Genomic DNA, 25,856 nt, shown 5'->3' with positions numbered 1-25,856 from the left:
GTAAATAGTCATGAAAACTTAAGGTTGGACTTTTATTAACTGTAACCCCACACATTTTTTTGCTAGACATTACTAGAAGATTACTTATTTTATTTGGCAATTTTTATTTTCTATGACAGGTAAAGGAGCAATTTTTTTTGAGAGTTTTTTTTAGTTTTGAGAGTATTTTTGTTGAACATGATGAACAGAAAGAAAAACGTTTATTTAGAAATAGTTCGAAAAGGCATTGATGTTAGTTTAGTGTTTTGTTAGGTCGTGGTCTCAAGGCTTGTAAGATTACTAAATAGTTTCTTACTTATTTAATTAGTTTATGTATGGGGCATACAAATATGTTAAGCCTTTGCCGTAATGTGTTGAACTGGCTTCATGTCAAGCTATTGCATAAAAAAAAAAAGTCATTCGCTTCATAATTGTCCAAAAAGCCTATGGCTTTGGTATTTCCTAGGCATTTTTTTAAAATTATGTTTTTTAGTCTTTTGCAGTTAGCATATCCTCTTCATAATTCGATCTTTACGGACACCTAACTAGCAATGTTGGGCAATATTACCACTGCGCGGTGTGCAATGTTGGACACCTGACGAGTGTGTTGGAGTTTGTTGTAGTTGAAGAGGTTGGAATATATAATAGTTATTCATGTTGTATAAAGGGAAGTAAAAATTTAGTAGATATGCATATAAGAAAGAGTAATTGTTATGTTATGAAAGATTGCATTAGATGATATTTATAGGAGGTTTTATTAGTGCACAGGAGTTTTATATATGTGTGTGTATAAGTATGTATTTGTATACATATAGATATGTTTCATTGTGTGTATGTTTATGTGTGTGTGTGTATGCATATGTGATAAAGTTTGGTTACCTAAGGATTATTTGTAATAAATGTATCTATGTATTCTATCATACTGGTGAGTTTTTTTAACTTTTTTTTTATTTCTTAATTTTTTTCTTAAATATATTAAAATAAAATACATAAAATACCAGACCTAAGGATTTTAATTAACACAATCTTTGTAAATTATATAAAACATAATAGAAAACACAATAATAACATATATTGTTTAATTAGATGAATACCAGAAATCAATCTCATCTCAGACATTGGTGTATTTGTACTCATTGAAACATATTTTGCATATCTGAAAATATTGTGTATTAACAATAACATAAAAAACACTCATTATTTTGTCTTTTAAGTAATCAAGAATGACATCAAAATTGCTAATTATTTTATCATAGATCTATCAGCATCTCTATATTCTGAATAGTATTAGATAATAATGTATTTGGAATCAACAAAGGATGCATTTGGACATCTGAAACAATCAAATAACTAATAATCAAATTTAAAAAATTAATCATTGTCTAATTAATCAGGCAAATTATATAGACAACCATGATATGTCAATCTATATAATCATTATGCATAGTATACATAGTCATTGCTATATTTCTAACAACATCAAAATTTGCTAAAGACAGTTTTTATGGCATTTAATAAGACCAAGATAACCAGAAAAATTAAATTATATAGGAATCAATATTCATCTATATTATACATAAATATATACACACATATTTTTCACATATAATCACATAAATAAATATGTATATCAACACAATTAAACACAATAATAAATAAGTAAATAGAATTAAGAGAAAAATCTCACCTCTGACATCATTGTCTATTCAGTTACAACAGTTATAGCAATCTACTTAATAAGTATGTCACAATGAGAAATGGATTCTCTAATAATTCTGTCTAATTCGATAACATTAATAACAGTACCTAATTCAATAGTATTAATAACACTGCAAGGTTGATCTGAATTCTTTCATCAGTTTAGTCCTTAAACGCGAGAGATGATTCTTTATTAATAATTCTACCCCTTTTTATTTGGAAGAGTTGCTTATCTTTCTCGATTATGACGGTTTTTTTCCAACCATTGTTCCTTATCACACAAATTTCCTCTTTTGACCTATTATAATTATTGATAATTTATCACAAATAAAAACATCAAAAGATAAACATCAAAAAACAATCACAAAACAAATATACCTGTTAAGAGCATAAAATGAATGCAAAAGGACTTCACAGATAATTAAACAAAAAAGCACTAATATCTTTAAAAAAACTATTCATTCTTTTAAAAGAAATCATAATTGAAATACAAACAAAAATATAAAAAAAAACGTTTATATAAAAAAAAAATGAAGAATATGTCTTTTCCAAAGTTAAAAAGCAATCAATACAGAACAATAGTTGAACCAGTACTTACCTTGAACAATAAAAATACAGAAAAAATTCTAAACAAAAGGAAAAACAAGATATCAACCACATTAGTAAACCTGAATCTTAAAAAGTTATAATTCAAAAGGCATGGAACAAATGAAAATTATGTAAGCAACAAAAATATTATACAAAATCAACAAACAAACACTAACAAACACCAAATAGGAGCACAAAAATAACAAAAATTTTAAACAACCAAGGCATATAAAACAAAGGGGAAAAAACTAAGACATAAAAGAGGAAAAACATAACAAAAAAACATGAAGAATATAACAGATAATAGCACAGTAAAATTCACTGAAGCTTGTGGCAAAGAGACAACAAAAAGAGGAGAAAAATAGTTACACTCAATAAGTACCATAATCCTCTTATATAAATTGAAGGGAAACCAACTATAAATACAGCAAAAAAAGAACCAACTATACCAATAAAAAGTGCAATAACAACTCAGACATTTACTACAACCATAAATGATATAAATCAAAACATAACATTAAAACAAAATTAACAACAAATATATATATTTATATTTCTTCCTCATCTATAGTTACATCAAGGTACAAAATAGATAAAAGAGAAGAATATTTTACCTATTCAAAAGGATTTTAGAACCAACAAAAGTTAAGAGTGCATCAAAACCACACTATCTTGAACAAAGTAGTAAAAATGACCAAATAAAAGAAACAATAAGAACTCCTAAGAACTTTAAAAATGGGAAAAAAAGAACTCCTAAGAACTTCTAAATAAAAAAAAGTTAAAATAAAATGATTTTAAAAAATAATTAACAAACATAATGATGGCGAATGGGGAAAAAATTCCACCAATAACCAGTTTCATGCAACATGAAATAATGGCTAGAGATTATTATAGCAAACAAGCCAATAGACTAGTCCGATGTGTAACTACGTAATTACAAAATGAAATTCATATCAGTTTTCAATGTAAATGACCAACATAATTGGCACAATAGGTGCATAATAAATCTCGTCCAACAAATGCACACGCAAAATCCCCAAAAGATCAAATACATTAGCCACATAAACAAAGCATAAATAGATAAAGATGTAACTACACCCATGCCACCTCACCAATGACTATAAAAACATCTCGCTTTCACGTTTATACGCACTTTCAGTTACATAAATTATACCTTCCAACACAAAGCTTTGACTGCATATTGGAGGCATCATTAATTCAACAAACCTTCCATCCTACATACACACATGTACCAATACATCCACCAAGTAAAGAGGATCAAAGAACTAATAAGCAGACAGGATAGAATCAGGCACAAAAGATAGTGAAAATTGCACGACAAATATTGAGGCAGCCATTATATGATTTTTTTCTTCATGCATTTCTCGAGATAGAGGCAGCCAAGAGAAAATCATCACCAAGAAATACAAATATTGTAGGAACGAATGAGCTTATAGGTACTTGTGTCTCAAATTCTTGACCATGATACTTCCGTTCCTACAACAGTTACTGTAGACTTGACACTTTATCAAGAAATTGGCATATCAATTTCCAAATCCAGTCCAATCTACTGTAAAGTTTTTTTTTTTTTTAAAGTATTAGAAATAAAGACTTCCAACCCTTGATAATAGACTACTAGTTCTTGACTCTTTTATCCATAAAAAAAAATAGAAAGAAATCTAGTGGCACACTATCAAAAAGATAGAATTAGGCATCACAAATTGAAAAAGGATGGAATAACTAACCAATTGGACAACATTATTTACTTACTATACTTCCCCTTTTAAATAGTTAGATATCTCAAGATTAAATGGTTATTCCTCTTTTTACTCTTTAACCATACCCAAATATTTTTTCTGGTCACTAAACTTTAAAGTGGAACACTTTAGTACCTAAAGAATGAAATTTGTCCCACTTCAATAAAAAAAAAAAAAAAATTGTCCTTTAATCCTAGGAGGCATCCAACTGAGAATAGATTGGTGGTAGAATGTTTATTTGAGTTTGAATAACCTGAAAAATCACTAACATGATTAATTGCATGTCTTGAGTTTAAGTTTTAAGTTTTGTTTTCATTTTAATGAAGTATAAATTTGTTTTTAAATTTTTAGAAAATTATATCAGAAACATTGATTTTGTAGTCTAGCCTCATACTTTATATTTTTCCTATCATTGTATTAGAAGAAAACGTGTTTACTATATTCAATGACACAAAAAAATGAATTTTATTGCATGGAAATAAAATAGATAATTGCCAAATTATCATAAAAGTAATTCTTTATTAAAACACTACATACTTTTGGTCCAATGGAGTTAAGTGATTTAGTCTTGGTATTGTGATCTCAAGATATTCAATATGGTCCAAATACACCAAAACTAAAAGTAAAAAATACACAAGATTAATCATTAAAATTTTTATCTTTGATGATGATGATGATGACAACGATGATGAAGAAGGAGGAGGAAGAGTAGGAGCAACGGCAGTAAAAGAAGACCACTCACACTCACCTACAAGTCATTGTTTTTGCATGAGTCTAGAGTTGTTGTACAATTCTTATGTGATGAGAATTGAATTTTTTTTTTTATTTCAATGGAAGTAAGACAAATAAAATCTATTTTCTAACATATTAGGTATTAAAAAATGTGTTTTTATTATTTGATTACAAGTTTAGCTGTGGGATTGAGTTTGTTTATTTCATTGGGATTGGGTTTGCTTCTTAAAAAAAAATTACTTTACTTGTGTTTTATCTATAATGGACAAGTGAAAAAAAGTTAAGGGGACAAATTTGTGGTTATAATAAACACCAAGACCAAGAAGTTATATAAAAAAAAAAAAGGGCCATTTTATGGAAAATACTGCAATCCCTATTTTGGATACTGTACCCATAATGCTAGTCTATTTATATCTTCCCGTATTATCTAATAATTTGAACTCTTAAAATCATTTAACGGTTGATAACTCTTATTCTACATTGAACAATGAATTTTATCTTATTGATATTGTATCCAAAAGAGTAATAGAACTCCCCCCATTTTATATTTTATTTAATAGGAAATTTCCAAGAGGTATAGGTCCCTTAGCCCTAAACATCAATCCTATAAAATTAGACAAAAAAAAAAAAAACTACTAGATAGTGATTCCATTCTTTTTTATTTTTTTCCTATCAAAAGCGCCCATGAAAATTGACCGAAAATAAAAAGTTTCTCAAAAACGACATGGCATCGAAATATGGTGGAAATAAAGAACAAATTCATTTACAAAACAATATGATTTTGTGTTCAGCATTAATCGTTGGATCATTTGTTATCTATTTGTGCTATCTTTGTTAGTCACATGTGGTATTTCTACTGCCCTTTATAACAAGTGTTCTTTCAAAGTAAGCACAAACATCACACAACTTGGTCTATTTGGTTTGAATTAATATAACAAGGATTTCGCAGCACATGGGATTGTATGACAAAGATTATGGTAAATAGAGAATCTGGAACCTAGCTGCTATACTTGGTAAAAGAATGGTCTATGTACAGAGAAATTTCGTCATTCCAAATACCATACAAACTCAGGCTGGTAATATTCAGCCAAAATTGATCATGCCAAATGCTCAATTACAACTCCTAAAGACCCGTATTCCTGCGAAAGAACATTGCATGAGACACTTTGGTCAAAGGACATGCTTCTTGCCAACTTGATTTCAAATATCAAGCTGAATATCTAAAACTCATAGTAGGCTCAATTTCTAACAAAGGTTCATGTCAAAGCTTCTCAGGGCTGCAAGTTCTGATCAACTTCATATGGGAAAGACTGAGATGAACCGCTGTATTTGCTGGAAAACGGGGTGGTCCTTCGAGACTGGCGCTTTGTGGGGACAAGAGTAGGTTCCTGCTCCTCATCTTCACTAACCAAATTGTTCTCATAATCATCTCCGGCCTTGAAGACAGGGTGGATGTAAGCACTTCGAAGGTAATCCTTTAGATTAACATTTGGCTCCCTTGTACGATCCAGTATATCTTTCATCATAGCTTGCTGCAAATTCCAGCAAAGCACAGAGACATGGACACAAGGTGCACATTAGAAAATGACTGCACAGGTTGAAAGATTGTTAAATAGATAAGACTGCCAAACCCATCTCAACATCTAATAGCATGTGGCTGAATGAAAGATTTAACTTTTCCTCCATATGGATACTTAGGTAGAAAATACAAGGAACAGGTGAATGTTATTAAGATGTGACTGGGACCTGGGACTTAGCTAGTTGATGATGACAATTATCTGAGAGTTCTCATTTCCATTATGGAGGGAATTGGCTGGGAATATCCTATGCTAGATAGCATGAACATATCTGTGGAATGATGCACAGCTGAAAGACTTGTTTACATTAAAGTTTTTCATCAAAATGGGGATAACTAATCAAGTAACATTAAGGTTAATACTTAATACAGCTATAAATACCTGCAATGGATATCTAACAAAGGCAGGTTCATAACGACCTTTGCAGTATCTGTCGAAGCATATGGTCAATACAGGGAGTGTAATGAGAAATGGAGTTGACTGAGAAGCATCTTTTGTACTCAACAGCCCCAGTAAAAGCAATTGGGAGACTATCAATGCTATTATGATGCGCCCATGAACATCAGGCCAGAATGCTGCAGCGCTCTCATACTCTTGATTGTAGACATTCATAATCTACACAAAAATGTCTAATGAAGCCCCACGAAAGGTATAACATGGAAAATGTTCAACTAGGAATTCCATTTACAGTAGTATATTCAGATATGAAAACTTTATAATGTATTATAGTATGAATCTTCTATTTCCACTGGCTTGTTGCAGTTGAGGAGCCAAAATTACAAACCAAATATCCAAAAAAATCTGTTTTGGCTTGTCACCACAATTTTCAGGTATAATCCAAGCTTTTATGTAAAATAATCCAACTTAATAGAGCCTAGAGAAAGCAAAGAAAAGCTACTACAATAATTTCCATTTTGAATTTGCCACCAAGATATGCAAATATAAATTGAGATTAGTCACAGCTGAAACTAGATCAGATTCTGATCCCTTCAGCTCAGAAATTGAGAGACTCCTTCTATTTTAAAAACACTGCAGCAGACCTTCACAGTGTAGACTCAAAAGAATAGTAAGCCTTTTGGCTTATACTTTTGCAATATTTCCTCTAAATTGACTACGGGTGAAGTTCCTGACATACACATTATATAAAAGTGCCAGCTTATAACAATACAAGTGACTCACACGCCTACAAGAGAGAAGGGCATAGGAAGAATACAGAGTAATAAATTTTAATCACCAGCAACAGAAAAACAATAAGAAAAATCTTTTCACTCTGATCTTTATATGTAAAATATGTTTTATACTTCCCAAATATGATAAAATGCTTGGAAAAATTGTCTCACAGGAGGAAGAAAGGAAGGTTTGGTACTTTGAGTGCATCAAATTCTTTTTCTTGTTGAGGTAAAATTTGTACAATCAAAGTGATTTATGAACCCCAAAACTATAAGTTGCACATGGTCTCCACACTCATAAAAACAATAAACAGTTTTAAGAGCATTGCTTCACAACCAGAGGGTCCAAGCATCGATTGTTTTTGTTTACAACAGAACATTCTACATAGGAAGAATTTATTTTACCAAATATTCAAATTTACCTGATGACGGTATACAATATATGCTAGTCCAAAGAATATGACGATAAAAGGAAGCAAAATTGGAGAAACAACAGCATAAACCAGCCCCAGCAAGAAATACAGCTGTATCTGAGGTTCGCCTGTGTTGAAACCCAGGCTCCCAGGATTCATTGCCTCCTCCCTATCAGTTTCAGTCTTTACCACGAAGAAATTTTTGAGGTGATAGATAATTAAAGGTCTCAATCTAAGAATCTCGCCTGCAACTCCAGCCCATCCATCCACCATTATGTACGTTATGAAGAAGGTAGCTTTCATAGGTATGGAGACACCAATTGTCTTTGGAATCCTGCAAAAGAAGCTCTTCAATTTCCAAATAGAATAAAGTTTTCAATTTCCAAATAGAATAAAGTTTTCTAAACTACTACAGTACTACTACATTTTGGGCATATAAGCCAGAGAATAAGCAAATGGAACACAACCACAATTAGTTGATATTAAACTGGTTTTGTCAACTGGTGGATAACAATGCAAAAACTTATGTAGCTGCCCTATTAAAACTTCTACACATGCTTTAATACCACTGTGTTGATATCTTTCTGACATGTGGGATGTCTGAGACATGTTTGTTGAATTAAACAAAAATATACATATACATATGAATATGTATAATGCACTGAAGTGTTGTGCAAATTTTGCACTCAATTTTTCTCACAAGGTGTATTCCATTGTATGCTTTTGATTCCATATTTCACAAGCAGTATCTTTTTAATCCAATTTTGCTTCCCAACAAACTATGCTACAAGTTCATATGACTCTACATGCATCCTTGCATTAATTAATATGAACACAGAACCATATATTTGTTCACACATTAAATGCAGCAAAAAGTTGACTGTAAAAATGCTTCAGCTAAGCTATACCCACAGTAAAACATGAGTTAACTTGAAATGAAACAGAAAGGATAGAATATGGTTTGCTCTAAAAGAACATACTCATTTGGTGACTGGTGAATAAAGTTATTTAATTGCTGAAATGCTGTTCCAGTGATGATGCTTCCAAGAAAGACATTTATGAACTGAAAAATGTAGTATCTAGTTGCAGATCTTCTTTCAAGAGCTGATATGGAGCTGAATCCTTCAAATTTCGACATCAACATCAGTATTGATGGTAAAAATATGAGAAAAATCTTCAAAGCAATTCCTGGAAGAAAACCCTGGATGAATCCCTTAATGACTTTCCTGCATCACAAATAAGATTATTCGAACATATGCATGGACTAAACAGTATAAGGAAAGAATTTTCTGGATAGATACTGAGGACGCCCACATAGTAAATTCTATGGCAGCACATAAATCTGTGGGCAGTGCATATCCATCTAAATATGGAAATGCTCCTAGTTTCATGCTTTTTATCCATGTGAAAGATCTATGGATTGTGATGTCATTCCTCTCTGTCTCCTCATTTTTATTCCAACTGTGCAATCACACATATAAATACTGATATTTCGTTGTGAAATTTGTAAAATCTATGAAGGTGGAAAATAGAAATAAGCTCACTCAAAATTTATCTTTCCCACACTAAAATCAGAAGCAGCAAAAATAAACTGCATTTTATAATACAGCCACTTCCTCCCTGAAAAAGTGAATTGAAAGGGAATTGATTTCATTTAATTCGTGACCAATTACTGAGGAACTGAGTAAATTAAATTGACCTCAATCATCATCAAGAACACCTTAATTAAAACAAAGATACACAAAAAGCCCTCAAGTCATGTTAAAAATGCAATACAAAATGATCTTTCCGACCATTTGAAGGCAATGAAATGAAATAGGAGAAGCATACTTACTTTTCAATTATTGGCTTCAGGAAAGGAAGTGCTTTCTCTATTCCCTCTACGTTTGCAAGGGACTGAACAAAAGCGATGGGAATCATAAAGCAAAAGGTAAGGAAGAAAAATGCAACAGCTATGACAAGCCTCCTAATAGTAAGTGAGACATAGGGAATTGCTAGATTATTCCAATACACATCACGGGGCTCTGGAGCCCATTCAGTTAGCCACAAGGTTGGATTTCTTGACTGCTGAGTTTGAGCACAAACAGCAGCTCCCCATCTTGTTTTAAAGGAAACAAATGCTGCAGGCATTATGTGCTTAGCATTATTGTCAATCTTCAGTCTCTCAGCAGCTATCTGACATTCATTTGTTAAGTACCAAAAGTGAGTTTTAGAATCAAACAAATATATGCAGTGAGTTTTAGAATCAAACAAATATATGCAGTGAGTTTTAGAAGGCAAAACAAATATATGCCAGAAATTATGACAAAGACATGCTGAAGTAGATAATTGAAGTCATCTTCGAAAGTTTAAAACAAATAAAAGAGTTCCTGTTCATCTGCAAGGCTAAAGCAATTTGAATGGACTACAGAACACAATTTTTAATAAGCACAAGCTGTCTTGGATGTTGGAATCAATGTATAAGAAGACCCGTCCGTGCATTGCCACTACAAAGTTAACAAGGGTTTTTACTGCATACTATTCTGTTTCACGCTAGAACAATCTCAACATGTTAAATGCAGGCTTTAATTTTGTGTCAATTAGTGAATACCCCTTTCAACTAAATAAGGAGCTTTAAGTTATTTCATTGAGTGTATGATACATTTATTCAAGCTTGAGATAAAACGTACAATCTCTTAATTGGACAAAACAACAGGGACTTGATGATTTAAATAAGACTTAGTGTTACTTTTAAATGTTTACAGAAGAAGAGTCCTAATTTCACCATTACTTTCAGGAAAAAATTTTGTGATCTACTAATAAGCCACTTTTGTTCTAAATACAGATTGTGTCAAACAGATTCTGTTCACAACTTACATTTGGCTAATATTTTGGATAGACTAACACTTTATTTTGAGCAGCAATTTACTAAAGTTTTATTTCAAATTTCTTCAGTATCCAATAGATTAGTGCAAAAACTACAGTTGTGAATGTAGATGATCAAAAGGAACAAATTTGAATGAGAAATATGTGAAATTTAATGTTGTTTTAAGGATGTCACAGTGAAGTGTGCATAGTTCAAATGAATTCATGAATATTCTTAAAATATACAAGTAATTTGTCCTTTAAAACAGCCAAAGTTGAGGTTCAAGGAGCAAGAAGCCCTAGGCTCAATTCAATAAGTTTGTGAGCTCATTAAGTCAGTCTAACAATACATTGATACCTGTCTGATATATCGGGAGGTATTCTTATAATACTCATGTCATGGCTACTAAAGAAAATAAATATTACAACTCATACGCAAGCTGAAGACCTATGTTAAGACAATAAATAGTACTTGCACTTTAAGCATGATGAATATGAAATATGAATAGAACAAGGCTATGAATAAGCTTCCAACCACATGTGGTTCAAAAGATGGCCCAAAATTCAAAGACACACTTCAAGTGGGATGGAACCCAGATAATGAGATTAATACATTGACAAGGCAGCCTAAGTTAACCAATTTTTTTACAGCAGGAAGGTCAACTAGATGTAATAAGATCCAGTTTAGTATCCATGAATAAAAAGACTAGCATCTAGCTAAAAATTCATCCAGCACGGTTGCCCTCATGTATGTTATTTTAAGAGACTAACACATGCTGGCTTTTAAATTGGGTTTAATAGGAAAGAGAAACGGATTAAAGAATCAAGTGTGCACAATATGTTTGGACATCTATGATGCCTGGTACTTTCTACAGCTTGTACAAGTTAAAAACCCACCAGCCAAGATCAGGTGATAAAAGAGCCCTTAGCAGCTTGGCTTCCTCCTAAATTGTTAATTCAAACTTGTAGATGAAGAAAAAGTAGAAAGCTTCATACAAACAAAAAGGGCAAAACATACCTATCTAACATTGGGACTGGAAGACTGTGGAGAAACACCCTTTAACTGCTATGTGAATAATGTCCAGTTTCTCTTACAGGTAGAGTTTTTGTTCAACCCTAATTGTGATGATGATCCAACTTTGGGGCTGGAAGACTTTGGAGAAACACCCTTTAACCACTATGTGAATAATAAGCTCATTTCCAGTTTCTCTTACAGGTAGAACTTTTGTTCCACCCTTATCGTGACAATGATGATCCTTGATCATCCACTACAAAATTCAAGCATCACATAGACTCGAATTAATTATTGATTCTACACAGTCTAGCATTTCATGGTGTTGTATCACGAAAAAGCAAACAATATGGAAATATGTGTATACAGGTATCGCAATAAGAACGTTTTGAACTTCTTTGACATTAAGATAAACTTTTCTATTCTTTTTTCCCAATATATAAATTGAAGACTTCTTCAGATTGACGATTATCAGAACGTCAAATAACTGCATTTGGGGTATGTGGTGCTGAAATTCTACCATGAATAATTGGAATATCATGTTGTTAGAATTCTAAGCATCAATTGAATGATGCATAAATAACAACTATGGAGCTCCTGAAAATGATCCTTCATCTTCTAAGAAAGATCTTAAGCCAAGACTAACAAAAGTCAAAACTGAAACTAAGATAGGCTTTTTTTCTGCTAAGTGACTAAGGTCATAACCTCGTCTTGTTGTAAAACCAAACAAAAAAACTTAGATAACAACCTCATTTACATTATTGTATAAAGCATGTTAAGGGAAACAAATCACTTACTTCCTTCGAAAGTCTTTCAATTTCAGAGGTGTAAAAATTGATAGCATCCACTGTTTTACCCCAAAAGCCAAGATAACCACTCTGCTCAAATCAAAATATTTTCCTCAGAAGGTGTTAGTTTTGGGATGTATGAGATGTTCAGGACTATTACTTTATGATCGACATATCCAGAGGCGAACGAATAATATCACATCGAAGTACCTTGGATGTGGGCCTTCTTGATTGGTTCCTAGCATACTTCAGTTGATGGTAGTCAAGCCAGTTCTGGTTGTTCTTTTTCTCATTCACGAGTTCAGAGAGCTTGTTTGCATTGTAAACCACCTGCAGATAAAGCATGCGAAGAATACAGATATATTGAGCATGGCAACTGACTAACTCTGCTTAGGTAATTAGTGGATAGAAGATATTGCTATAACAAACAGTCGTCAAAAGAGGTAATATTTCATTTTATCTCCATTTTCTTTTCTTTTTTTCCTCAAGTAGCAGCCAATCAACTGCATAAAAGACATAAAACAAATCTGCTGAGAAATTTTAGCAAAGGGAAACAAGAGTAAGTAAGAATCCTGTGCAGAAGAGGGGCTTGCTAAGGCCATTTCTTCAATATCCAAAGTCATTTGTCTGATATGTCAGGTTTGCAAAATACCAACTAGAATCCTAATCTTGTATTTCTGGGAAATCATGTCTATACTCATAACTCTAGGTAGTATAACAGCAAGCAAAATGAAGCGAGAGATTTTTCATTCTGATAATTAAATAAAATCTGAAAACAAAATTTTCACAGCATTACACGTGCCTACCAAGTAGACAGATGAAATCACAAATTCCCCCATATATATGACTAAATTGTCTCCACTTTTTGAAATCAGTTAGGCAATCATATTGTATAAAGAAGAATGCTCATATTTTCACTTAGAACTTGACCATGATTGTTTAACAGATAATTAAATACCTGCAAATCAGACTACTTAGTTTATCAGGTACCTGCAATGCTAGCTTTTATTTATTTTCTTTTTTCTTATTACATGCAGGGCTAGCTTATTAACAATAAAACCTGCATGCTAAATATGAAGATATATGTTATTTTATGTTGCATGGCCAAGCTGAGGCCAGTTGCTGTAGAAAATTTCATTTCCTTTTGACTCAATAGTTTCCTTAACTAATGCATAACAAACTGCATGAACAGGAAATCACTTTATGGTGCAGTAAGAAAGCCAATTAGTAGAAAAATAATTATTTTACATGCTTAGAACTAGACTTTTAGGATGTGCAGTAATGAAGTAGCAATGAGAACCATGATATGTCGGTTATATAAATATCCATTCTGAATGCCATTCTAGATTGGAAGGAAATTGGAAAAATAGAAGGCATAAAAGGTTTAACGTGCAGGCTTTTCATTGCTGTAGTCCCCTCCCAAACAACAACCACCTAGAAACTAAGGATATGTACAAATTATACCAGATTATTAGACATGGATTAATATAGGAGGCAATCTCAGAAGCCGTACAATGATATTTTGACAAGAAAAAATATTTATAAATTAATCATCATAAGTTTATGAAATTGTACTTGGACCTCCATGGTGATAAAATGGAAAAATTAATTCAAAGTTCATTCTATTCTGTTCTAAGAGTCACAGTAAATTTTACTGATAGCAATAAGAGGATCCAAAATATTTCCTTTGTATAGTCAGTATCATCCTTCGTATGGTCAGTCATGCTATAGAGTCATAATCTGGTGACAAATCTATAAGTATGCACCTGAGTTTATCCCGAGAGACTTTTAAGTTTCTGCCTTTCAGATTAGAAAATATCGAAGACTTGGACAACCTTGGGTGAGACACTTCAAAATTACTCTAAGACAAGCTACAATGAGCTCAGTATTGATAAAAACCAAAGTGGAGGTTATGAATTGTCTAATGCTACCCAAGTCTACCAGAAAAATTGAGCAGCCAATAGGTATTCTAACAAATGATTGTCCATGACCAGTATGCAAGTTTTCCAGAAAATTTGATCAGCCAACAAGTATGATTGCTCGCAAATGTAACAATATCAATGACACAAGCACATTAAAGGGTACGTCAGAAAGAAATGAAGTAACTAGTAAAACTTAGAAGAAGCTTTGCTTCAACCAGCTTCAAGAGATAGTTAACTAAGTTGGATAATCCAAACACCAAGGTCTTGCCACTGCTTGAAAGGAGTGAATTTTGCAAAACAGGAAGGTCCAGCATATCACAGCAGTTTGTGTTGTGCTAACAAGACATACTTTCGTGGGATATCAACATTAACTATTACTGTAAATAACTTAAGCAATAGCTTTCTTGTGAACCTCTCTAAAGTACAAGGCAATACCAATTAATTTGCACAGACCCTATTCTATATATGCATGATGTTCCCCAATACAAACTACAGAAATCTCTGCAAGCTAGATGTCAGCTAGTTGATTGATACTTCATCAAATATCAAGGTTGGTTGGAGTAAAACCTGATGAGTTAGATAGTGATCAGGATGGTTGACCATGAAGAAATGCTCCACAAGTTCACTAACAGATTCATCAGGGTCTGGTGGCACATTTCTTACAAGTACCTGGACCGACAGAATGACCACAAAGAAACATCCTTAGTTACAAAAACACTTCAGATGTATAAAGCATATGAGTAGTTAGATATTAACAAGAAACCATGGAGTAACATCTTTTACCTTTACAGTAAAACAGAATGGAAAAGGATGGCTTGCCTATTGGCAACAGCAAATTCAAAATGGGAATGTAAAAGAAAAGACATCAAAATTTGAGATATTGTCTTAATCCAACTCTGTCTAAAATGAAAATCACCTCCATTTTAAGTTGATCTTTTAATGCTTATGAAAGATTGGAAATTGATCCAATGATGCTTCATAGTAAGCATACACCAATGCAGGAAGAAAGTTGTCAATTACACCTTTACATAGCCAGGTCATTACTAGTACTTGTGTGAATACCTAAAAGGGTTTCTAATTGTAAAACTTCTTGAAGGTAAGACTTTTAAGGATTGGTACAGTTCACAAATACCTTCATCCAAGGTACTAAATTTCAGTCATTCAACCTGAGATGTCATGTATTTATCCATTTTGAAATTTCCGTACAATAGCCATTTCAAATCGGTTCTCTTCAAAGGGTAGTTAACAAAATTTGATGATGAGTATGCATGATGGAGTTTAAGTATTAGAAGTTCAAATTTCCAGAGTGTTGAGTCTATTAAATCTCCAAAACTTAAGAAGATGTGAATCAAAATCAACCTTAAGATTAAGTGATATAATTTACACTTCAGAATAGGAAGACCATATCTGAATAACTAAGCAAGAATACAAATATGATTATTTGAATATTAGTCTATTACCGTAAATTGATCTGGACGTCGATGTTCTGAAGCAATAAACTGCAATCTCATTGATGTAATTGTCTCATATTCCCTCTTCAAAACATAACACGTCCAGAATGTAAAGACATAAGCCATTACTATGTGAGTCCAGAATCTGCAAGAGTGAAATGAGAAATGAAACTTTATGACAGTCAAAATAAGACAATAAAAAAGAAGTGCAAGCTACATTTTTACTAAGAGTAAACAAAATAAACCAGGCCACTAAAAGATTTATGAAGCTCAAGAAAAGAAAGAGCAAAATATATGAATCATTGAACACGGACAAGATCCTCCAGTACTTTAGATGTCCACAGTGCACAAAAAAAAATAAAAAACTAGCAAACATGGACATTGAACTTTTATAAAAAGCACTACTTCAACAAAACCACAATGCTTTTTCAGATTGAGTGCCCGTGTTTAAGCTTCAACATAACTGAATTTTAAAAAATTAATGTTCCTATAACCTATACAGATATTTCCCTTATGAAAGAGAGACTATATAGCAAGGATAGCCAAGCACAAGCAAGGATATAAAATTCGTCTCCCTCATTCTGGACCAAAGGAATCAAAGGATATATGAGTAGAGTCTATGACGAATTGCTGCTTCAGCAATCTTGCAAACCTTGTGAAGAATATCTACCATAAATAAGAGATCGGTAGTGGTAACTATTCTGGAAACTTCAACTACTAACCATCTATCTACTTCATTTTCCAGAACTTAGCTGGAGAACTTGAATTTAGTTGGAAAGAATGAAAAAGGAAAAGTAAAATAAAATAAAATACAAAGAGCACATTGCAGGTTGTATTGGTCAATCATGCAAAAGGGTGTGGAGAAGAAGATCAGAATATCCAGATTCTTAAGGCAGAAAAATCATTAGCATCTCCAGACAAGTGCCATTCCAAGAGTTTAAGGCACAAAAATTAAGATCTTACAGGTTATACTTCGCAGTCACGTAAAAGGGTGTGCACAAGAAGATCTGAATATCCAGATTCTTAAGGCACAAAAATCAATAGTACATGCAAATGCCATTCCCAGAGTTTAAGGATTAAAAGTCAATTCTTAAACAGATTGCTTCATTCATCTTCATATAAGGTTCTTATGTTAGATTCCTGCAATTTTCAATAAATTTTAAGCTGAGGAGATACTTCAAAGCATGCTTTCTCAGTATTCCAAATTCTTAACTAATTCCAACAACTTAGATTGCAGCATCTTCAGGTTGACACTTCCAATGAGGATGTATCATGGGTCTGCAAGACACTGTAGTTGCAACTTTTCTTTTTTTGTTAGTCAAATTTAAGATAGCAAAGTTTCTGGTATAAGTTATAAGCAAAAACCTTAATGTCAGCACTTATTGCTCCACTACGAAAACTATACTCAGTTCTAACTACTTCTGAAAGATCATGGATGATGTCAAAATTCACTACAGTTTCTTTCTGAGCCAGCCAAATGAACAAGAGAAACCAAGCAAGGTACCAAATAAAAAAGACAGTTTTTTTTATACCTTTCTGTGCTGACAAGAAGTAAAATTATACAACTCATAAAGAAAGAGCATCATTTTCTACAAGATTAAGACGACTTATTAGAATAATCCTTGTTTTGTGATTTTTGGTTAAGATATAACTTTTACTACACTTTCTTGACTTTTTGTTCCTTCTACGGCTCTACATTTTAGTATAGTTTTACTCCCTTAGAAGTCCACCTGAAACTTAATTGTACCTACTCAAAATAGTAGACATTCAAAATTCGTGTTAAAAGACAATCTTTTGAGGTCAGCTTAATCTTATTCCTTCAGCAATATTTAGAGTTGCTAAAATGAATGGGACACTTAGCATTGAAATAGAATGTTTCTAAGCTGGTCAATTTTCTCTGCTCAAAGCTGGGATTGCCATATTGTAATTCACACACCACAGACCGCTGCATCTGACCTCTCATTGCAGAGGTACTTATTACTTTTGCCTATCATTGTTGAGACTCCATTGCAGTCCAGTGTAAGGGATCTAATAGTTGATCTCTATATTCCAAATTTAACTTCCTGCAGACAATGTTATGCATGAAAAAAATTATCTTCTTCCTCAAATTAGCCATTGTCATCAAGCGTTATCTAGACAGAGTAACGAACTGTTTTCTTTTCCTGTGTTTATCTGTTGATTTAAAATTGGACGTGATGACTGTGACTACTAAAATGAATTGAGAAGACATATAAAGACAGAAATTGTCAGATAAATGCTAGTGAAAATTGACAAATACAATGCTGTAAATGAGGCAGTAAAAAATAGAGAAGGAAAAAATCCTATTCATGTTAACAAACTGCATCATCTGAAGCAATTCCTTTGGAAAGATCAGACAAAGAAATTAAAAGTTAACCGCAACCAATCATGTGTGGCAACTTGATACCTTTTTGATCCATGAGGAATGTTTGAAATTGAAAGCTTGTCTATGTTGCTAAAAGTCAAATTGGAATGCTCTAAAGTGCTATTGGTCCAATTGACAGGTACCATAACTGTGAAAGCAATTACTGCAATAGGAACAAATATTTTAAGCCTGCAGCGTGAAAAGGAAAGGAAGGGTAGAAAGAAAGAAAGAAGAAAAGAGAAAAGTTAGTTGATAATTTAAGAGCAAAGTCAGTATCATTAAGCAGCCAATATCCAAAATGAACTATCAATGCTGGAATGATGATAAAGGAATATAGTGAACGAGATCTTAATCTATATATTTTAAATATGGATTCTTGATGCTGACTAAGCTCTAACGTTACTGGTGGATATTTCTGCTGTCTATTTGTGGTGAAAATATCTTCCTCAAAAGTATATAATGAAATAAATTTCAAGTGCCAACCTTGTGTGCTGAACATATTATCTAATTAATGGCACTCAATTACTTCGGTAGATAAATTTTGTGTCTGTAGAATAATACCAACCCATTCGTCAACTGGAGTAATAAGATGGTGAGATAAAAGGTGAACTAATTATCATATCTTCTTCAGTATACATGTTAGGGAAAAAAAAAACTTTCAAGTTTTCAATGATTCCACCTGCATAGCTCAGGGATGTGGGCAGCCTCTATAAGCACATAATCAATGCTTATTAGAATTTAAACAAAGGAAAGGAAGTGTACCCTGTCAAGTAAATTCTTAAGTAAACAGCAGAATCCAATCCTGCGTGATCAATAAGCTCAGGTTCTGGCATTCGCATTGCAGCAGGCATCCAATTCAAAAATCTCAAATATGAATGGAAGTCCAAATTGACAAATTTATGGACAAAAGCACCTGACTGCAATGGACTGCTTCTCAAACCTTTCAGGTACCACTTTGGGAAATATACCCTATCATTGATTGGCTGAATTCTCAGTACCGCAAAAGCCACAAAGAAAGCAAATGCACTGAGTATATTTATAGATGCTGCAACAGAAATATCAGCAATAGTCGCCATACTGCTTCAATTAGGATTATATACAACCCTGCAAAAGAAAACTGCTTAAGAATTCCTCACACGTGCATATGCAATAAGTCACAGAAAGACACAGAAGAGGTACATAGATAGATAGATCAAGAGAAAGAGAGAGCAACCATGTCTCCTAATCAGCAATTCTAGTTTCATTTTTAAGGGTAATTTACTTTTCTAAAAGATGATCTTTTAAATTGGTAAGGACAAAGATATAGTTTACCCCTTCAAACACAAATCCTGCAGACACAGTTTCCTGAATTACCAATTGCATCCTTAAAATATGTACTTGGATCAAGAAAATCTATGTCTGTATTTTCTTACATTTGTAACCCAATCACCCATATACATGCTTGGAAGCATAATTTCACCTGATATTGCCGAACAGGTGATAGCTGCAGTCCTAGTTATGTTAAGACTACTGAATAAAACTATGAGGTTTGGAGTTATCTGGTCTAAGCAAATTGGTGAAGGCTGCAATAGATTGAATATGAGAGAAATCTGAGGTGAAATTCAAGGAAGAAGGTACATTTGATTTAATAAAAATAAGGACTTTTTTACACACTGGAGCGGTTCTGTATATTGTTATCGATGTAAATGTCAAAAATGATACAAACAGAATATAATGAACTAATTATTGAGATCACACCCTTCTTTCTTAATAAGGCAAGCACCTAGCATTAAGTCAGTTCTATTCATATGAAATGTGAAAACTATCTAAAGAGTCCGGGAACAGAAATGTACACAATAAAATAGTGTTCAATAGAAAGGAAGAAAAGCAGAGATAGTCAAGGTAGCAGGACATGTCTGTCTGCAATTTGTTTGAAGTAGAGGAATCAAGGGCAAAAATTGCAGGCCCTTCCATTAATTTTTCTTAACTAAGTGTGAGTACTGATTTGCATGTTCAGCATTTCACTACCACTTTCCAAGAGGGATTTCTTAAGAAAGCAAACTACAATAAAAATGCACATCGCTTAAGACACTTTCACATTGTTTTCAATGTAAAAACTACATTTCTCGAATTGCCTTTTGCTCCAGTAATTTTGCACCGTAAATCCCGGGAAAGACATAATTCATCTCTAAAAGATCTTAAATTTCTTCTTGAATCAAAAAGATAAAACTATAAACCCAAAGTAAGGTATATACTGAAAGACTTCAGAGATTTGGCATTCTTCAAAAAGATCTCCACAACATTGAGAAAGAAATACTTTAGATCAAAAGGGAAAAACAATGAAAGTTTAATACACAGTTACCAGAACTACAAACAGGTCTTGACCATCCTTCCCATACATCAAAAAAATACGTAACTGCTATGCACCAAGAGCAAGTTCAAATACTGCTTTCAATCACATTACCATTCAATATAGTACAAGGGGACCAAAAGATTATGTACATAGCAAAATAACAAGTTATATTTCCACCCTGATCATCTCTCCTTTAAAAGAATATTGGCCAAACTTAACAACAGGTCATTTCAAGAATAAACTGGACAAAGGTACTCATTGGCTAGGATATTTATCATTCCTAGAAAGATGTTAGCATATATCTAAATTACATACAATAGAGGCTTTGCAATATATATCTTGCAGTAAAAGCAAATCGATGCTTGGAAATGGTGAATTCAAACAGTTAATATCAAGTGAAGATGATTGATATACCTGAACTATTTTCTATATCCAACCACCACTATTTTCTATATCACTATTCTAAATTCTTCTTGTTGTTTCGTGTATGTAATCATGCACTTGTCCAGTTTATTGTTGCATTCAAACAAAATATTACAACCAAGTCCTTGAAGGCAAATTAATAGACCTGGGAATTGAAAGAACTATACTAGCTAAAACCCCTAAACCGACAATTCAACTCTAATTATCCACCACAAAACGCCACATAAAACACTTTTATTCCTAAATACTAGTTGCATCATTTATGAATTATCAAGATTTCCACACCTATATTACTTCTATTATGTCCTAATATTAGTGAAACCACAATTCCTTGCAAGAACTTCAATTGGAATACAAAATAAAATGTCATGCCTGGAACACATTAACTGAAAATCTTGTAATCTCCCTATGTGGAAACTAATTACATTAATGGTGTACATGAGAGTAATCCCAAACGGAACAAGTACCACTAAGATAAACTCTGCTTCACCATGTTACAAAAAGCAAACACAAGAACACACACTGGCAAGCAAATTAACCACAGATATAGCCAAACAATGGCTGAAGAAAACAGAAAACAGACATTTCAGCATAAAAGGCAAAAGGGTTTGGAGATTCATACTCAAATGTCAAGGGCCCTCGAAATCTCCTCCCACTCTGAGGATGAACTGAAGACTATTTGAAGAGAAGACAGAAACTCAAAAAACTGCTTGACTGTGGCTCAGAAAACGACACCCTCTAGGACAAGTTAGACCCTGAAGTGGGATCCTGCATTTTGGGATTTATCAGAGAAACAACAGAAAAGTATTTGCACACAGTACACACAGTGATTATATATACTATATAGAGTGGCCGAAAAGGTAGTGATATAATATAACGGGAAGGAATTGAGGTGGGGTGCATGTGAATACTGTGTTTTTTTGTGTGAAATGTGTGGGAATTTTGGTAGCTTTTAAATTCTTGTCGGCAAAAAAAGCATGTGTTAACGGCTACTTGGAGGAAATTACCAACGAGGATTCCTTTACGTAGTTAGTTTTGTCAAGCCGTCCTTGCAAGATAAATATATGAAGACAATTTCCTTATTGGACCAGCAATTCAACAAGCTCTTACCTAATATTCTATCATGATAAGAAAATTTGTTTACTAAAGATTTTAGAGACTATTTTAAATAATCGCCGGTTAAGATGTATTTCAAGTATTAGATTTTTGGAAGGGTAAAATCAATTTAGAAAAGTATACAAATACAAGGAAAGGTAATAATTATATGTACATATGCATGACTGATTATATGAAATTTAAATATGTTAACAATTGCACATTAGACGTGGTTAGAAAAAGACCCAAGATTTTTATAAGGCAGTACTTGTTAACATACATAATTTATCATCTAGGTTCATGATTTATCATCTAGATGTGCACGCCATGTTTATTGAAAATATTCAAGCTCTCATTAATTCTGAAATGGAAAAACAAAGACCGTTAATTATGAAGCACAATTTAATTTATTTAGACTAGTGTATTAGTATGAAATAACTATTTTCAAGGGGTTTTTTTTTTCTATCAAAAGTTTTTGGGTGCATTTGAGTAATCAATTTCTTTTTCTATTAAAATCTTGTTTTTATTAAATCCAAAATAAGTTGTTCTATTGTTAGTTTTTTTTTTTTTTTTTGTAAATATTTGTCTGTCTTTTACCACAGAAAATTGCTCGTCTGGATATGCTGCTAACATGTTAACCATGATAATAGTCAACTAATCTACTGCTTTGGGCCCATATAAATTTTATCTCTCTGTTTTTTTTTTCTTATTTTATTTGGGTTTGTAAATCCCGTTCAAAACTTTTCCATCCAAGTGACGTCACTAAATCCACTAAATGTCAAAGGGGAGAATATTTGGCTGCGTTAATTATCAGCCCTTCTATCCAAAAATAATATTAGAATATTCATATTAGAGGAGAGAGAATATTTTAGTGCCCATAATACACTTAGGCTATCAAAAAAAATGAGCATTTTACAAATCAGAAAAAAAAAAAAAAGTACTAAGTTGGAACCATTTTAAAAGTAATGGAATGAAAGTTGACAAGAATTTATGTTGTAACCAATAATTACTTCTATAATAGAGAGAGACGGTAAAAGCAAATACTATTCTTTAAACCATTTTTACAAATAAAACCCTCTATAGTGTTAGGGGCAATCAATATATAAAACACATACATTTAAGCAAAAAATCTCAGCAATTAATGAAAATTCAACTTCAATAACATACAAACAATTTACTCAAAATAGACTGATTTTTTCATGCATGTGAAAAATGAAAATTTTATTGTAAAGGAAAAAAGTCAGAATGTGAAAAATCATGGAAACTTCAATTATTTCATTTTTCTCGTGCTCTACATGATAAATAAATAAATAAATAGATAGATAAATATAGTTGTGAAATGCAAAAAAAGAGAGAAAAAAAAAAACCTGCAGCTCTTCTTCTCCAAATGCGCTGAATATTTCATTGAGTAAATCCTATATTTCATTGACATTTGTAATTTTAAATATATATATATATGTCCCATTTTCAATTTTAGGCATAAAACTTTATACATAATATATTTTTGCTATCACTTTATCAATGTGCCCCTACAAACTAAAGTAAAATATACATTTCAAGTATTGTAGAAAAATTATTTACCCATATAATTAGTAGAAATTCAATACAATTATGTACCTACGAGTAATTTGATTGCATTTTTTTTAATAAAAAAATGATTGCTCCAAGCACAAATGCTATAGGAAGTTCAGTTTACTTGTGAGTATTTCTATACAAAAAAAATAGCACTTTATATTATTATTGTTCCATACCATTTAAATAATTAAAATAGTTCTAATAGTTCTAATTTATTTGTGCTCCCACTAAAATACTTTCCAGACTCTAAGTTATTGTTGTTTTCTCCAAAATCAGTTAAGAGAATTTTGGAAACAAAATTTGCGAAATTCTTATGAGTTCATTTCGTACCTCAAGACTAACCAAACAAATTTTTAGCAAATTGTGCTGGACGACTTTCAACAAATTTTGTAACAGAATTTTTATTTTCTTATCCCGAACCAAAAAAACAAAAATAAAAATGAAACTTACAAGATTGTGTACAAGTGAAAACCAGATTATATCACTTTTGAAGTACTCTAGGTCCAATAATACTTTTCTGTTATATTTCAAACAAAAACTTTTTATTCACAGTCTGAAATAAATTAAACACAAACAAGAGAAGTCTATCGTTATAAATGAACAATGAATGAAAACACCTAATTTAGCCTGCCAGACATATATGGGCAGGAAGACGAAATATGATTCTGACATCGGGCACATAGTGCATGCTGCACATGCACGCAATAGTAGTATGTCCAAATTTTGTTTCCCTATCAATCGACCTATTATAAGTTATAACTAGGGATGGCAATGGGGGCGGGTGCCCGCGCTCTCGGGGCGGGGGTTGGGGCGGGGGCGGGGGGGAATTTTTTCCCCCCGCTTAGAAACGGGGCGGGGGGCGGGGGAGTATACCCCCGCCCCATCCCCCGCCCCGCCCCCCGCAAAACAAAAAAAAGTATATATATAATTATATATAATATGTAAGTTAATTAGTTATAAACTTATGATAATGATATTATTAGTTAGATGTATTATATAATGTATATTAGTTTATGTAATATAATTGATATTATCAATTATATGAATAATTCTACATGTCTACTAATAGAATTTATTAATTAGTTATACTAAATTTACTAATACATTTATACTAAATTTCTAATTACACTTAATAGAATAACACTTTTTTCTCAAAAAAAAGCACAAACACAATAATGAATTAGTGATTGCATTTGTACTAAAAGTGAAAACTTGACTATTTTAGTTATATTTATTTCATCATATTGGATTGTATTCAAATAACTTATGTTTGATTGTTTTTATGAGTTTCAATTGTAAAATTACAATGAATAATAATTTGGTGATGTGTTGATATTTTAGTACTTGATTATTTATTAAAATTTAATTATAATAAAATTATATAATAAAATTTTATTAACCCCGCGGGGGCACCCGCGGGGGAAGCGGGGCAAGGCGGGGCGGGGGGAGCAGGAGGCGGGGGACGGGGCGGGGGACGGGGGGAACTAATAGGCAACGGGGCGGGGGACGGGGGAGGGGTCCCCCGCCCCAACCCCGCCCCGTTGCCATCCCTAGTTATAACACTATCTTTTGTTTTTTAAGGTGGGGCTAAATCAACAATTTCTTATTCTAAATTCACATCCCTACCATTAAGGTAATAGAGTCCATAGGAGTTTGATAGAAACTTTGTTCAACACAAAAGCTTCTCTTTCATCAAACAACAGATGTTCAAAAAAAAATCAATTACAAATTTTAATTAATTGAAATTGTTTGGTACAATCATCCGAATTATCAGCCCCACCTTTTTTTATTATAACATTATCATTACATTATTCAAGGTTGTTGAATCGTTTCAATCATTTGAAATACTTTTCAATGTAGATTAACATGTCATCATTGAATTGGAGATTTGGATGAGAGGACCCTATGGTGTGAATAAAGAATGTGCAAGTCAAAGTAAGTGGACTCCAAATATTAGAATCTACATAAGAAAACACCGTAGTGATGGAAATTAGTAGTATGTCAAATTAGTAGAGTTAAATAGTAGTGTTTTAACTCCTGAATGCCATCGAAGCATCGTCATCTCCGACATTACAAATAGTAGTTTGGATAGGGTAGTATTTGAAATATTATTTTGAA

At 32.6% G+C, this 25,856-nt stretch overlaps 1 protein-coding gene across 1 annotated transcript; it reads right to left on the bottom strand.

The window, feature by feature from the left end:
- Window positions 1-5,736: 5,736 nt before the first annotated feature.
- On the bottom strand, window positions 5,737-21,841 carry LOC113770831 (CSC1-like protein At3g21620). The gene is made up of 12 exons (XM_027315426.1): window positions 21,691-21,841; window positions 19,076-19,417; window positions 18,356-18,502; window positions 15,940-16,075; window positions 15,047-15,148; window positions 12,768-12,887; window positions 12,567-12,647; window positions 9,748-10,088; window positions 8,894-9,139; window positions 7,923-8,247; window positions 6,713-6,946; window positions 5,737-6,286 (listed from the first exon to the last, which is right to left on the bottom strand). Exons 2-12 carry the CDS (start codon window positions 19,387-19,389, stop codon window positions 6,026-6,028), a joined length of 2,307 nt encoding a protein of 768 aa, XP_027171227.1. The 5' UTR covers window positions 19,390-19,417; window positions 21,691-21,841; the 3' UTR covers window positions 5,737-6,025.
- Between the last annotated feature and the right edge of the window lie 4,015 nt (window positions 21,842-25,856).

Source organism: Coffea eugenioides, chromosome 5 (assembly GCF_003713205.1).
Source record: "Coffea eugenioides isolate CCC68of chromosome 5, Ceug_1.0, whole genome shotgun sequence".
Taxonomy (NCBI): domain Eukaryota; kingdom Viridiplantae; phylum Streptophyta; class Magnoliopsida; order Gentianales; family Rubiaceae; genus Coffea; species Coffea eugenioides.
This window is presented reverse-complemented; position numbering and strand designations above follow the sequence as displayed.